General features: G+C 33.4%; 1 protein-coding gene across 2 annotated transcripts in view; it reads right to left on the minus strand.

The window, feature by feature from the left end:
• Positions 1 to 13,788, minus strand: part of IRSp53 (Insulin receptor substrate 53 kDa) — a 633,215-nt gene that overhangs the window by 36,946 nt on the left and 582,481 nt on the right. For both annotated transcript variants that reach the window (XM_072523036.1, XM_072523035.1), the window contains exons 7-10: positions 10,651 to 10,716; positions 2,851 to 3,042; positions 2,567 to 2,789; positions 1,252 to 1,504 (exon numbers count right to left, since the gene is read on the minus strand). In XM_072523036.1, coding sequence (XP_072379137.1) covers positions 1,252 to 1,504; positions 2,567 to 2,789; positions 2,851 to 3,042; positions 10,651 to 10,716 — 734 coding nt within the window. The remainder of the gene's footprint in view (positions 1 to 1,251; positions 1,505 to 2,566; positions 2,790 to 2,850; positions 3,043 to 10,650; positions 10,717 to 13,788) is intronic.

Consider the following 13,788-nt stretch of genomic DNA (forward strand, 5'->3'; position numbering starts at 1 on the left):
CAGAATTATAAATTATGATATAATAAAGAATTTTACAATAATCTAATATGTTTCATATATATATATATATATATATATATATATATATATATATATATATATATATATATATATATATATATATATATATATTAAATGGCCAAATATATGGCCTAGGAGAACAAATTCCTTAAACTTCCCGTGCTCAAATCGGTATCAATAAAGTATTATGAATCATTTCCTGCCTAATCAGACACTTGGGCTAATACAAATTCAAACTCGGAATGTCCAACGAATGTCTCCTAAAACTTGACCACTGCAGTGGTTAGCGTACAGAGGTGCCACCTGCTTTGGTGGCTATAAACGACAACGATTTAACAATATCGTTTTCTCTCCTCTGGACTATACAAAATGTGTAAACGATTAAATCTTTTAGCAAAAGCTGCTATCGCTTTGTTGAATTAAATGGCCAAATATATTTTACGAGACGATGATGGGTACCGATTGAGGATTAACCGATAAAGGAATGTTAAAAAGATCACGTATATAGCACATCCCGTTAACATTTTAACTGGAAACATTGAGTTTACGCAGCAAATTACTGCGGCGTGCCTGGTCAAATGTTAAGGACATTATGCAGCCCGACACACAGACAAGCGACTGTCGCCTATCTGTGTCTCGTCAGTCTGCTTCAAGATCAGTCAGAGCAGCCGTGAAGTCGGCAGCTGCGCTATATTCCTGTTTTATTACTGATTTGTACATGGTTCCTTATTAAAAATAATAAACTCCGAAATAAAATTTAATCGCAAGGAATAGGCATTATTAATGGAATTAGTGGCTAATAACCACTATTTGATCCTCAAGTAGAATCTTCTATGGATGTAATCGTCGTAGAAAATATAAAATCCATCTTCGTGCCTCGTTTTAAATATAAAATTTATACACCTCCATTTTTTCATTCGAAACATGTAATACGAGAATTGTATTGTTATTTTTTGAAGCGACTGAATACTGCTGGGAATATCGTTTATTTTAGAGGTCATTTCTGATATGATTGACCAATCAATGGACTTGTTTAAGAGTGTTATGTTCTTGTCTAAATCCAAACAGATGATTTTGTAATCATTTTCCTTTTGATTCTTTAATTTCAAAGTTCTTCGCAACTCCATAGTAACGTTAGTTTAAAAATATACAAAAATTTAATAAATATTACTGTCATACATTTCTTGTTTTAGAAGTTCACAAATTTGAATTAAAAAAATATTTACTTACGTTGGAGGATCTTCTATGATCTCAGTGTATGCCAATGGGAACCAACCACTGCATTGAGTCCGAAGGTTTTCTCCAAATTGCCAACCCTTGTTCCGTTCTCCTATTAGAGCGATTAAATCGCCTTCGTGGAAGCTTAACTGGTTTTCACCACTTGAAAGATAAGCGTAGAGTGCGCGAGCCAATTGACAGTCCCAAGTGGGCGGAGGAGGGACTGTAATAGGTCTCATTGGTTGACGAGTTGGTGTGTTGCTTCCTAAAATTAACACTTTGTTAACTACAATTAAGTTACAATTTAAAATAATTATGTTAAATTATTTAAAAATTTGTATTTGTCTAATGTTTTTAATAGCTCAATAATAGAGACCGACTTTTAAGTTAATTAGTTTATATCTGAATTTTAAAGTATCATTTACAAATAATCATTTCTGCAAGAATTATACCAAGTAATTCCCCATATATTTAACATATATGGGGGATATATTATGGGGAAGGTCAGTGATAAATGAAATGGCGGTGTCATAAACCAAAACCAACGAACACAAATAAATAACATCAAGATTGTAAGCCACTTTGTTTAGTTGGAGTTCATGATAACTAACACCGGTGGATGCACTAAAGAAATTAGATTGGGAATATCAATAGTAAAAAATGCAATGGTTAAGCTTATTAAAATTTGGAGAAGGCATGGAATCAATGTTGGCAGAAAAATCAGACAGGTCAGATCAGTCTTTCCAGATTTTCTATAAGTATAAGAATATTAGACTCTCAAGGAAATCGACAAAAAAACACATATGCGTTCGACATGTTGTGTTGAAAAAGATGCTAAGAATTCCTTGGAGAGCTCACATAACAAATATGTTAACACTTCTTCTGAAGGTGCCTATCTTCTAGTGATGTTGGCGACCACATTGACCCATCTTATTTTATTCACAGCAACCCGAAATAGATCAGTTGACGTTAGACTAGTCCTTTTCCCAAGATTGGCCAGTCAAGATATACGTCTACGTCCAGGGCCTTTCTTGCCCCTTAATTTTGCTTTGTATAATCAACTTTAGAAGTCGGTATTTATTATTACGCCTAATGTGGCCGAAGTAAGCCAATTTTTTGTTCTTTACGGTGTTAATAATTTCTTTGCCTTTTGTGTCAACACCAGAACAACTAAATATCAAAAAAATAATAAGAACACAACATATAACAGAGCAAATCAACATCTATATATAATTTGCGTATAACAATAATAAATTGTTTTTACTGTCAAACAAAATATACAATATCTCAGAGAAATAGTGATTATTAAAATAAATAAAGCATTTACCTTGAGTATTTGAGTGAGCAGATGAGTTGAGATTATATTCCGATTTAGCTCGATTAAGAGTACTATTTGGTGAACCGATCTCTTCTATTGAACGGATATCCAAGCAAGAGGCATCCATGCTTCTAGTTTTTCTGAGTTGGGAGCTCATGCTTAGTCTGTCATCTTCGAGATTGGGACTTCTAGGATTTGAGTAGAGGTCATCATTTTGCCATATGGATATTTGCTTAAAAAAAATAAAAAATTAGTTGATTTTGATTAAAGTCAATTCTAAAGTCAAAACTTACTCTGATTTTATTAGTGAATATATTTTCCACAGATTCTGGCAGATATTCCCTGGTTTTTGCAACGTCGGACCATTTTTCGATGTTTTCTTGATACGCTTCAACTCCATTTGAATAATACGAGAGATAATGCTTAGATAAGGAGCACTGTCTTTCTAGAACAAATCCATATCTTCGTCTTTCTTGAGTCATTGCCTTAAAAAAGATAATTTTTTCATATATATATATAAATATATATATATATATACATATATATATATATATATATATATATATATATATATATACACATATATTTATATGTTTATATACTGATTCAGCGAAAATAAAACGGAGCATACACATTTAATGAATTATACTAAAATACAGTTAAAGACTAATAAAAAAAGTTATTGGTCATTAAATTAACACCATAACATGTAGAAAATATCGCTCAACTGCCTCCCACCTTTTGCGAGGTCAGACGAAAGTAACCTAACTTTTCATTTGTTAAGCTGAGCTTGGCTGCTTCACATCGAACGTTAAGTCTTAATCTCAGAATCTCAGTCCAGACTACGTTTACTGAGTAGGTTGTTAATTCCGTAGCTCGGGACATACCGACATACATCTACATACCGATTCATATCAACATCCAACACAATTACATTCAGTCAATAAAACCCTGATGACATGATCCAAAAGACTATCATACGAAAAACATAAAAATAAAGAAATGGATAATGTGAAAATATTGCTAAGAAAAACGGCTTCTCAACATATACCATTAAAAAGGCTTATGACGCTCAATAAAGAATAAAGGATCCAACAGAAGACGCTAAACTGATTGCAAAAGTTATTCTACCATATTTAAAGGGTACAACAGAGAAAATAGGAAGGGTATTAAGAAAACACAAAATAGAAACGATATTTAATAACGACAGAAAAATCTCAACTATTTTACCATCCGCCAAAACAAAAATATCGTTAGAAAATCAAGGAGTATACGAGATTCCATGTGGGGACTCTGACGAATCGTACATCGGATATAAAAACTGAAGAATCAATGTTAGACGAGAAGAACATCGAAAGGAGAGATAAACGTCGTCCATTGCACAACATGTCTCAAATACAGGACACACAATAAATCTGAACCAAACTACGATGCTAGCTAACATTCAAATTAAAAACGCAAAATCAGAGAATCCATAGAAATAGAAAAAAATCCCAACAGTCTAAACCAAAGAGATGATGCTCAAAGGCTTCCAACAACATAGAAAACGGTATTAAAGAAAAAGTCAAAAATACATCAGGTCACAAGACCGACGAGTATGACTCCTACCTACACATCGACAGGACCAATCACAAGAAGCCTTGCCAAGGACCGTTCGAGAGAAACGCGCCTCAATCATCGACAATAAGAGTCAATCATGAGGATAACAGGAATAAAGCGACTAACGCTGTCCTGAATTTGAATCGGTTAAGGAACTATGTTGGAGTTCTATTACCCAGGAATCTCACATGAAGAGCATTTGGCTAATAGTTGTGCACGTCATCAAAATAATGGTTTTACTCAAAACCAAAATTATACAAAATTATACACAGAAAGTACATATAACTCCCGCACAAATTTCAAGTGTAACGTATATATATATATATATATATATATATATATATATATATATATATATATATATATATTTCTATAAGCCGTAAAAGGTATTACCTAAAGTTAAAACTAATTAATTAGTTATTATAAATGTTGGTTGTTAAAACAAAAAGATAATTCCTATAATTTGCACGGTAGACTAAAAGCTTGGCAGCTTTATGGGTTTAGCAAGGTTTGAATATTAATGAATTTGGGAATTTGATGAATCTATAATACTATTATCACTAACAGAAGAGTTTTTAAATCAGAGACAAATAGATTAACGCGGATTACTTTTCATATTTTTGTTTACAGTGGAAGTAAAACCATGTTTAAAAATAATTAAATTTACGATATAAGCAAAGCTGAGCATTTAATTAACCAAATGGTCGTTATCGATTTTATTTAATAAAATATATTAAAAAAAAACGTTTTATATTATAATATCCTTAAATACAAAGGCGATAAGCTTCGAATGGAGCACGAGCGTTATAATATATAATATATATATATATATATATATATATATATATATATATATATATATATATATATATATATATATATATATATATATATATATATATATACATATTATATTAGGTATTATGTCCCATTAATTAATAAATATTGAGCGAACACATCATGCTTCTACCTCTTTGAGCAATGTCAAAACTGGTTTATGAATAGACTGGACATGGTACCAGAGAACATGGTTTAAAAATAAATATACAAAAAACAAAAGTGAAGTTGTTGGCAGAAATAGGAATAATCTATGATAATCATAATGATAAAATGATAAAAGTAACTGCACCTCACAAATATCTAGGAAACAGCTAAAGTATATGAAAATAATGATACCTAAAATCAATAAAGCTACAAATATATACGGACAATCTTCACTGCGTTGGTTGGACCAACACTTACAACACATTATTTAACGCAAAGCACATCCGCAATAGACCCACCTATAGACAGCAATAGTCAAATAAATAGCACGATGCCTCGAAATCCCTAGGAAGTATGCCAAAATTCCAGAGGAGAATTACATAATTTTAGCTCTTTATATTAACAACAAGCCTGCGTAGCGCAAGCGGTAGGATGCTTGACTCGCAAGCCGGTGGTCCGGGGTTCGAATCCCACCGCCGGCAAGAACATCTAGACATTTTAAAAATGTCTATAGGCCCCAGGTCGACTCAGCCTGAATAAAAATGAGTACCTTGGGTAAAACCAGGGGTAATAATAGACGGTTGAAGCGTAGCACTGGCCATGTTACCTTCCTTGTATACCGTAGGCCCTAGATATAGCAGACTACCCTGCTATACTCCCAAAGCCGCGACAGCGGTATAAAACGGGAGACTATTATTATATATTAACAACAAATCATTATATTTATATTATCTATAACTTTTATAGTTTGTATAGTATTCCATATAAAGTGGGCGACTAATTGTACCAAAATACGGACAACATTGGCTGAAGGGGCAGTACTTAGGCATGTTTTTTAAGTAAGTACCGTTTTGTGATTCCGCCGCCGCAGCGCTAGGGTCGGCGTTCCGCGCATGAGCGCTGGTTTCCTACATCTCTTGTCTACGCACTGACGTCATTACAGTCTGATTCTTCATTGTATACTTGTTTACTCCAGTGTTTAAGATGCCTCCAACAATCGCCGAAGTACGGGCTGTTATACGATTTCTTAGTGCTAAAGGCGTAAAACCGATCGATATTTATCGTGAGATCGTTGAAGTTTATGGACAAAACATTATGAGTGATGGAATGGTAAGGAAATGGGTGACAGCATTTAAAGATGGCCGCACAAATGTGCATGATGAAGAACGGAGTGGGCGTCCTTCGGTCGTTATTGAAAATTTGGTGCAGAAAGTGGACGAAAAGGTGAGAGAAAACAGACGCTTTACAATTTCATCATTGTCCGACTGCTTTCCTCAGTATTCTCGTAGTGTTTTGTATCGCATGATTACCGAGAACTTGAATTACTGGAAATTGTGTTCACGTTGGGTTCCAAAAATGTTGACGGCTTTGCACAAAACCCAACGTTTAGGCAGTGCATTGACTTTCCTTGAGCGGTACCATAGTGAGGGTGAAGATTTTTTAGACCAAATTGTTACTGGTGACGAAACGTGGGTGGCCTACGTCATACCAGAATCGAAACAACAATCCATGGAATGGCGACATTCATCATCACCCAAAAGAGTGAAGTTTAAGCAAACAATTTCTGCCCGGAAAATCATGTGCACAGTTTTTTGGGACAGAAAAGAAGTATTGCTAGTGGAGTTTCTGCCTCGTAATGAGACAATCAATGCAGCGTCTTATTGTGAGACATTGAAAAATCTGCGTCGTGTAATCCAGAACAAAAGACGTGGCAAGTTGATTAAGGGTATCGTTTTGCTGCATGACAATGCCCGTCCACATGTTGCTAATCAGACCAAAGATCTCATCAAATCATTTAAATGGGAAATTCTAGATCATCCTCCATACAGCCCTGATCTGGCGCCCAGCGACTACCATTTGTTCCAGCACTTGAAGAAACACCTGGGCGGTCAGCGTCTTCAAGACGATAACGAAATCAAAACATTTGTGATGCAGTGGTTAACAAGTCAGGTAGCAGAATTTTATCAGGAGGGTATTCAAAAACTGGTGCCACGTTATGACAAGTGCCTCAATATTTACGGAATTTATGTAGAAAAGTAGATTAAGGTACAGACTTTCATGAAAAATAAAATTATTGCCATATCTTTGCACGTCTTTTTTTAATTCCAAAACGGTACTTACTTAAAAAACACGCCTCGTAGTAAGAATCCTGACCTGTATAAAAAAAGTGTAAGCGGGAGGTAATACTGTCCTTTGGTTGCAATGGTAGGGTGTTGGCTAAATGTTACTAAACAGAATTCTAATACAAAAGTCTACCAAACGTCTTAGAAAATTTTCAGGGAAAAAAGAGACCCACAATTAGGTAGAAAAAGGCTGGCTAAGTGGTTACCAAACGTATCAGACGTTTGCTCGTTAGTTCTGGCCCAGTTACTATTTTCCGTACGGATTGGGGTGATTATGAGTTGGGTCTATTAATTTTTCTTTGTAGCCTTCTATAATGAGTATTCTGTTGGCTTTGTCGCCGTTAGGTTTCTAAGGTTAGTTGTTAATACCCTAATTCTTGTGAGTGTTAAGTGTCTGAAGTTTCAGTTTCTCGAAGCTCTGCTTCGACGGAAGGAATTGCATAAGTATTTCATTTTTGTTTCGCTTGAGCGTGCCAACATAGGTCAGTTCTTGTTTTTTTAATGCATCCATGACTTCTATGAATAAAAATCAATTGTCTGCTGTGACATTTAGGTGTGAATTAGCAATTGTATGACACAGTCTTAACACCGCTTTTGTTGGTTTTATGAAACATCTCTTCTCATTTGTTAGAGAAAAACCATCACTATGCTTACCATAGTAAATATAGCCATTATAGAAATAGTGGGTACTTGAGCCATAATTTTTAGCCCATATTTCCGAAGTTTATTAGGTATGTATGTATATGCGGAACATACATCTACCGTGAAATCCTATCAGCATTTCGTCTCTAACACAATTCTCCCATAGAATAACAGTCTTGGTAATTTTTTTCAGAACGCTCAAATAACCAAAACACTGCTGCAGTTCGAATATGCTTTACGTTCTATTTGATCATCTGCATTATCAAACCTAAAACAAAAGCAATAAACTATTTTCACTAACGATTCAGTCAACAAACCTTAGACATGCGAGCAAAACATATACTCTTTTCAAAGACATAATGGATCTGAATATGTCTCGGCCCGTTCCATCTGTTACAAATATTTCTTGCAAGTCTTCATCATTTGACTTAAAAACTGCAGACTAATATGAGATAGCGAGAAACGCTCTAAATTCTTCCTTTGTTAGTTCTCTCAATTATGTTCTATCAGAACTGCTAAATTTATCTTAAAATAACAATGTCTTTGCATTTGTCCGAAGAATTATTTCGTTTTCCATATCCTTTGTGAAAAAAAAAGCTCCATATTTTTAAGGGATCAGAGACATCACCACATTTTGCAGGTCCTTTCCACACCGGAAGAACTTTTACCACATTGTATTTTTTTGTTCTAATATTCAAATCTGGATTTTCCAGAACAGCAGACCACTGTATTGTTTTTACCAAAATAAAACTTTCCATTTGTTGTTTCTGGCATGTCTTCTTCTTCACCTATAGCCTGACTTTCTTGTATTTCAGGATTGACCCCTGATGTTCCATCTCAGAATCAGAGTTATGGTCACTCTTTAAAGAAAAATCTTTGTCGTTATAGTCCTCTTAATCACTAAACTCGCTTTCTAATTCATTATACCACTGCCTTACACTTTCATCAAGATTAGGCTCTCCGAAATACACTCTTTTGGAAGAACGTGCCACTTCAAAAATAGAAGACAACTGACTGGCATGAAAGTATTGTCTTCGTCTAAACACTTCAGGACAATTGCCTTGCCAACCGCCCTCACAATTGACCCAAAATTCAGTTGTCTTCGGGAGTAGACTGAGGACAATGAGCTGCGCCCAGTGAGCCCCCCACCACTCGAAATCTCAATTGTCGCGACAATTGGCGCATTGTGAACGGTGCAGGCCAGTAGTGCTGTCTTGTTTTTTGCCAGTTCCCTCACCGGACACAACAGATGACGAGCAGTCGGCCATGTTTTAGCTGTCTACTGCCATGGCAATAGTTAGCCCCGTATAAACATCTTCTCGTTCAACTGGACTGGGCTCCGACAATCCGCAACCAAATGATGACAATTGTCCAATGACAATTGTCAACACAGACCCCAAATGTACTTTACCGCTGGCTATTCAGAGCAATACTGAATCACAGTTGACGTGCGCATCGGAATGGCTTACGAGTGCACCAACTTAAAGGTAGATGGCGCGGACAGGCATAAATGCCAAATTTGCAAGTTTTACATGGATTTAAAAAGTAAAAGAGGTGCACCTGACTCCACAACGGCAGTTGAGGGTTAAACGTGAGATTTTAAATATTTTTATAACCTTAAATAGGACAAAGGTATAACTAGTCTAGCTAGCTTTATCCCAAGTTCTAAAATTTTCATTTCAACTATGAGTATTCGGATAGTGTTTCCCCTATTTACGGCAACACACTTAAACTTCGACTAAAACACTATTTAAATATAACGTAACTCGAAACAAGCAAATACAAGCGAAAAATAAAAACCAATAAGTAACCATGTAATTTCTGTATTTATACGAGTACATTGTTATTCCGTAATACTTTTTAAAAATTACTTTTTTGCAGCAATAATAACAAATCTATCACATAATATTGTGTAATCAATAGTGTTGTTTAATTCAGGAAGACAATTAAAACATATGGTTCTAATGTGGGCATTCATTGACTTTCCAACAAAGAAAACATAAATTTTGCCTTTATTACCTGACCATTAATGGATTCCCCTTGTGAGCGTCTTTGTTATATAATTTATGTGAATTGTCTTCTGGCAATTCTACAATTGTTCTTTTTTATCATTTGAGATAGGAAATTGATGTTATCTACTTTGATAAATTCAGAGCCAATTATTTTCGAACGATGTGTTCGTTTCTTTATAAAAAAGGGATTTTAATTTTTTAACGCAAAATATATTCTTTTACAAATTTCTTTAATAAATCATGGAAGAAGACGTGTACCTGTTTTTATTCGTAGTCTTCGTAAACAGGATATAAGCGATTAACGGTATTGTTTTTTTGTGTGTCTGGCATTGAATTTAAAAAACTGGGAATTTGTAGAAACGTACATAGTGAGATCTATTGTGTATTTTGTTTATTGAAAACGGAGAATAAGGAAGTTAAGTGATTTCTTCAGAAATTGGAAAGTTTGTTTGGTTTTTGAAATACGAAAGATAATTGGCTAAAAATCGACGGTGGAAGGAGATTTTGGATGATAATGACAATATAATATAATATATATAATATATATATATATATATATATATATATATATATATATATATATATATAATATATAATATATATAATATATATATATATATATATATATATATATATATATATATATATATATATATATATATCTATATTGATTTATTGTTATTGATTCATATTGTGATTATAGTGATTAAATAAAGACACACTTTATACTTACATTTTTCAAACTTTGTTCACAAAAGGCATCCAGTTTTGTTTTTTCTTCTTCAAGAACTTGCATATTCTAAAAAATAAAGCAGCTTTTAGTGTCTCAACAATGCTAAATACACGTATATTACGTAGGCAACTTGCGCCTAAGTTTCCTTTTAGGCATGTAATATAATGTTACGAACATGCTCTCGGCATGGCCCAGGTAACGGTTGCATTGCATCTCTAATACTCTTCTCGAAGCTTCGAGGCGTATCGAGTGCGAGAGAGAATCACTGGTCACGTAGGCGAATTAGAGGTGGGACAACGCCAGAATATTCTCGAACCTAGTAACTGTAGTATATATAGGTAACAATGTTAGAAGTAGAGTCAGTTGATAAGAGAGTACCGAACTGTAAACTTATAAATAAATATATTCGAACCGCTCGTTTTATTTAATCTCGCTACAATAATATAACATTTTTTATACAATCGTTTCAATAAACATCAGTTAAATTATTAACTTAGGTGTAATGATTGTTATACCCACTTAAACTCAAATGTTCCGCGAGAATATTTGGGATATATTTTGATTCTATGTATTGATGATTCTTGGTTGCTCACTTACCTGGTCTATGACAAGTAAACATAGTAGGTTCAGACCAGGTAAAATTTACTTTGCTCCCTCAAGTTTTTATCGATATTGTCTTTTACATTATCTTTCGCTTACCGTGAAACTTATCCATTGAAATTAAAAAAGTACTGTTATTTTAAGCTCATAAACAATTAAAGTAGCTCAGACGAAATAGCATGTAGGAAATTATTTCTTTTTTGGGCCTGTTGGCATTTTTACACGAATTAAAAAAAAAACCATAATTTCCTACAACCTTTAAAATCCGAGGTAGCACTTTTTTTTTAATTTACCGGGGCTTTGTTTATAAACAATAAGAAATTTAAAAAAGAACCATTTAAAAGATTAGGAGTTCAAGTATACACAAAAAAAATTTAAAACGATTCCTTTAAAAATAAGCCATCCCTGACGCGACAAATATAAAGGGTTTCAAAGTGAAGCGATTTTACTATTTTAAAAACTGAATTTATAAATTCAAATTTAAAACAGTTGCAATATCTCCGGTTCTAATTAACGAAAATGGGCATTTTTTTTAATTTGGGTTACATACTTACTTTTCTATTTTTATTCATAATTTTGTGACAATTAATTTGTTTAAAATATATTTCTAATGTTTTCTAATGTTTCTAATCAAGAAATCTATTTGTAAAAATAATAAGTATAGTTCAAGAAAAATTAATACGTATAAATTTGATTTTAAAATAAAAAATTGACTTTATGATTTTTTGATTGATTGATTTATTTTTAAAATTCTAACTGTCAACTTTAAAGTACTAACAAATACTGTTATACATTTATAATTAGACTTTTTTTATACACACATAATCTCCTCTGCACATGTTTCTTAAAGTTATAATTTGTCTCCTATGCAGTTAATATCTTTAATATAATTTAACTAATTTATTTAATAATTATTATATTTATTTTATACTTGCCAATTTGCTATTTTCTATTTAATATTGTAACTATTTTCAACCTTCATATGGCAAGGAAAAATTTTAAACGTTTTAAATGTTTTTTGTAAAAAATTCCACGGCACATGATCGACCATGCAATAACAACTGCAGCTGTTACTCAGAACTTAATGGCCACATAGAGATACAAACATAAAAGTATCCTGATTCAGCTCCATCAGAAACTAACTACTACAGTCTGCAATCCTATCTACTTGAAGACAAGATCAGAAGCCATAATTATCATTTTATGTTTTGTAAAGCCATAGGCAAGATTTGCTCCATTGATTTTAATTTAATATTAAAATTTTAATTTTTATACTTACTATATGATTAGTTAATAAATTGGTTTATTTGGCCTAGCCAAACTCAAGATAAGTCGTTCTCACACCTGAGAAGCTGAGCCAGACGATTTTGGGCAATTGGCTCCCAAAAAAATTGCGAGTGTTATTATTCTACATTGGCTCCCAACTTTCAGAGGTAGGTATATTGTTAACCATTGTTACCCACTGTTTCTGATGGGTTGTTCAATGGTTACATACTGGCGCCCAACGCCTAAAACCTAAACCTTAGGTTACACATGTAAACTTAATAGTTTAGGCATAATGACGTTGTAGATAAAAGCTTTCACTGATAATCAAAGGTGAATGTTTGCAAATTTAGGGAAATTAGAATTAACGTCATTATGGGTAATTCATCTTCGAATTTGTCGACCAATTTTAATATTTCCATGATGTGACTGCATGTTTCACTAGAACAATGACACACTGCAGAGAATTTGAGGCCTACTTGTTAGCAACCACAAATACTTTCACAGTTTCTCTTGCATCTGTAAAAAATTAATTTCAGTTTTCGGGGGGTGCTGGAGTTTTGAAAATTTTAATACATGCTCTTCTAGCCCCAATCTTCAGGATTGCAATTTTTCCGGAGATAAACTCTAACACTGTGAAAACGAGCTACATCTTGTGTTGGCGGAAGCGATGAAAAGCTAAATGTAAGTGGGCAAAGATAGCTTGACAACTAAAACTTGAAGGACAGTATAATCGATGCGACTTACAACCTTGTGAATTTTTAAAAAATTGGACACTTTGGACACACAACATTGGACTGCTCCCTTCCTAATGCCGTGATTAAGAAAAAAACTGTCAATGTTCTCTACTACGATAGTCACAGAATCATAGGTTGGAATACAGCAAGCGCAGAACAGATGATGACTGTATCTGCATCAAATTCAGCCTGGCCGACTAAAACCCTCGTAAGACGTATTCTCACGAGGTGGGTTAAGTTTTGTGGTGACAGAATGGGTCGATAATAAATTAATAATAACATAGAAATGTTAAGAAAACCCAGAAAAATCAATGAAATTATACAAACTTGTAGTGAAATAATATTTATCTGACACGATTTTATTGTAAAATGACTAGAAAAAAAGGGCCGAAAAGAAAATTTATTCAAAATTTTTTAGATATTTTTGTTAATAACTTTTTTATTTTCAATTTTACCATATAAAGTAAACAAAATAAATTTGTAGACAATTTAATTTGCTAAAAATAATGTTCAATAAAATTGTCTGTAAAGTTGATAG

This window comes from Diabrotica undecimpunctata, chromosome 2 (genome assembly GCF_040954645.1).
Source record: "Diabrotica undecimpunctata isolate CICGRU chromosome 2, icDiaUnde3, whole genome shotgun sequence".
Lineage (NCBI taxonomy): Eukaryota > Metazoa > Arthropoda > Insecta > Coleoptera > Chrysomelidae > Diabrotica > Diabrotica undecimpunctata.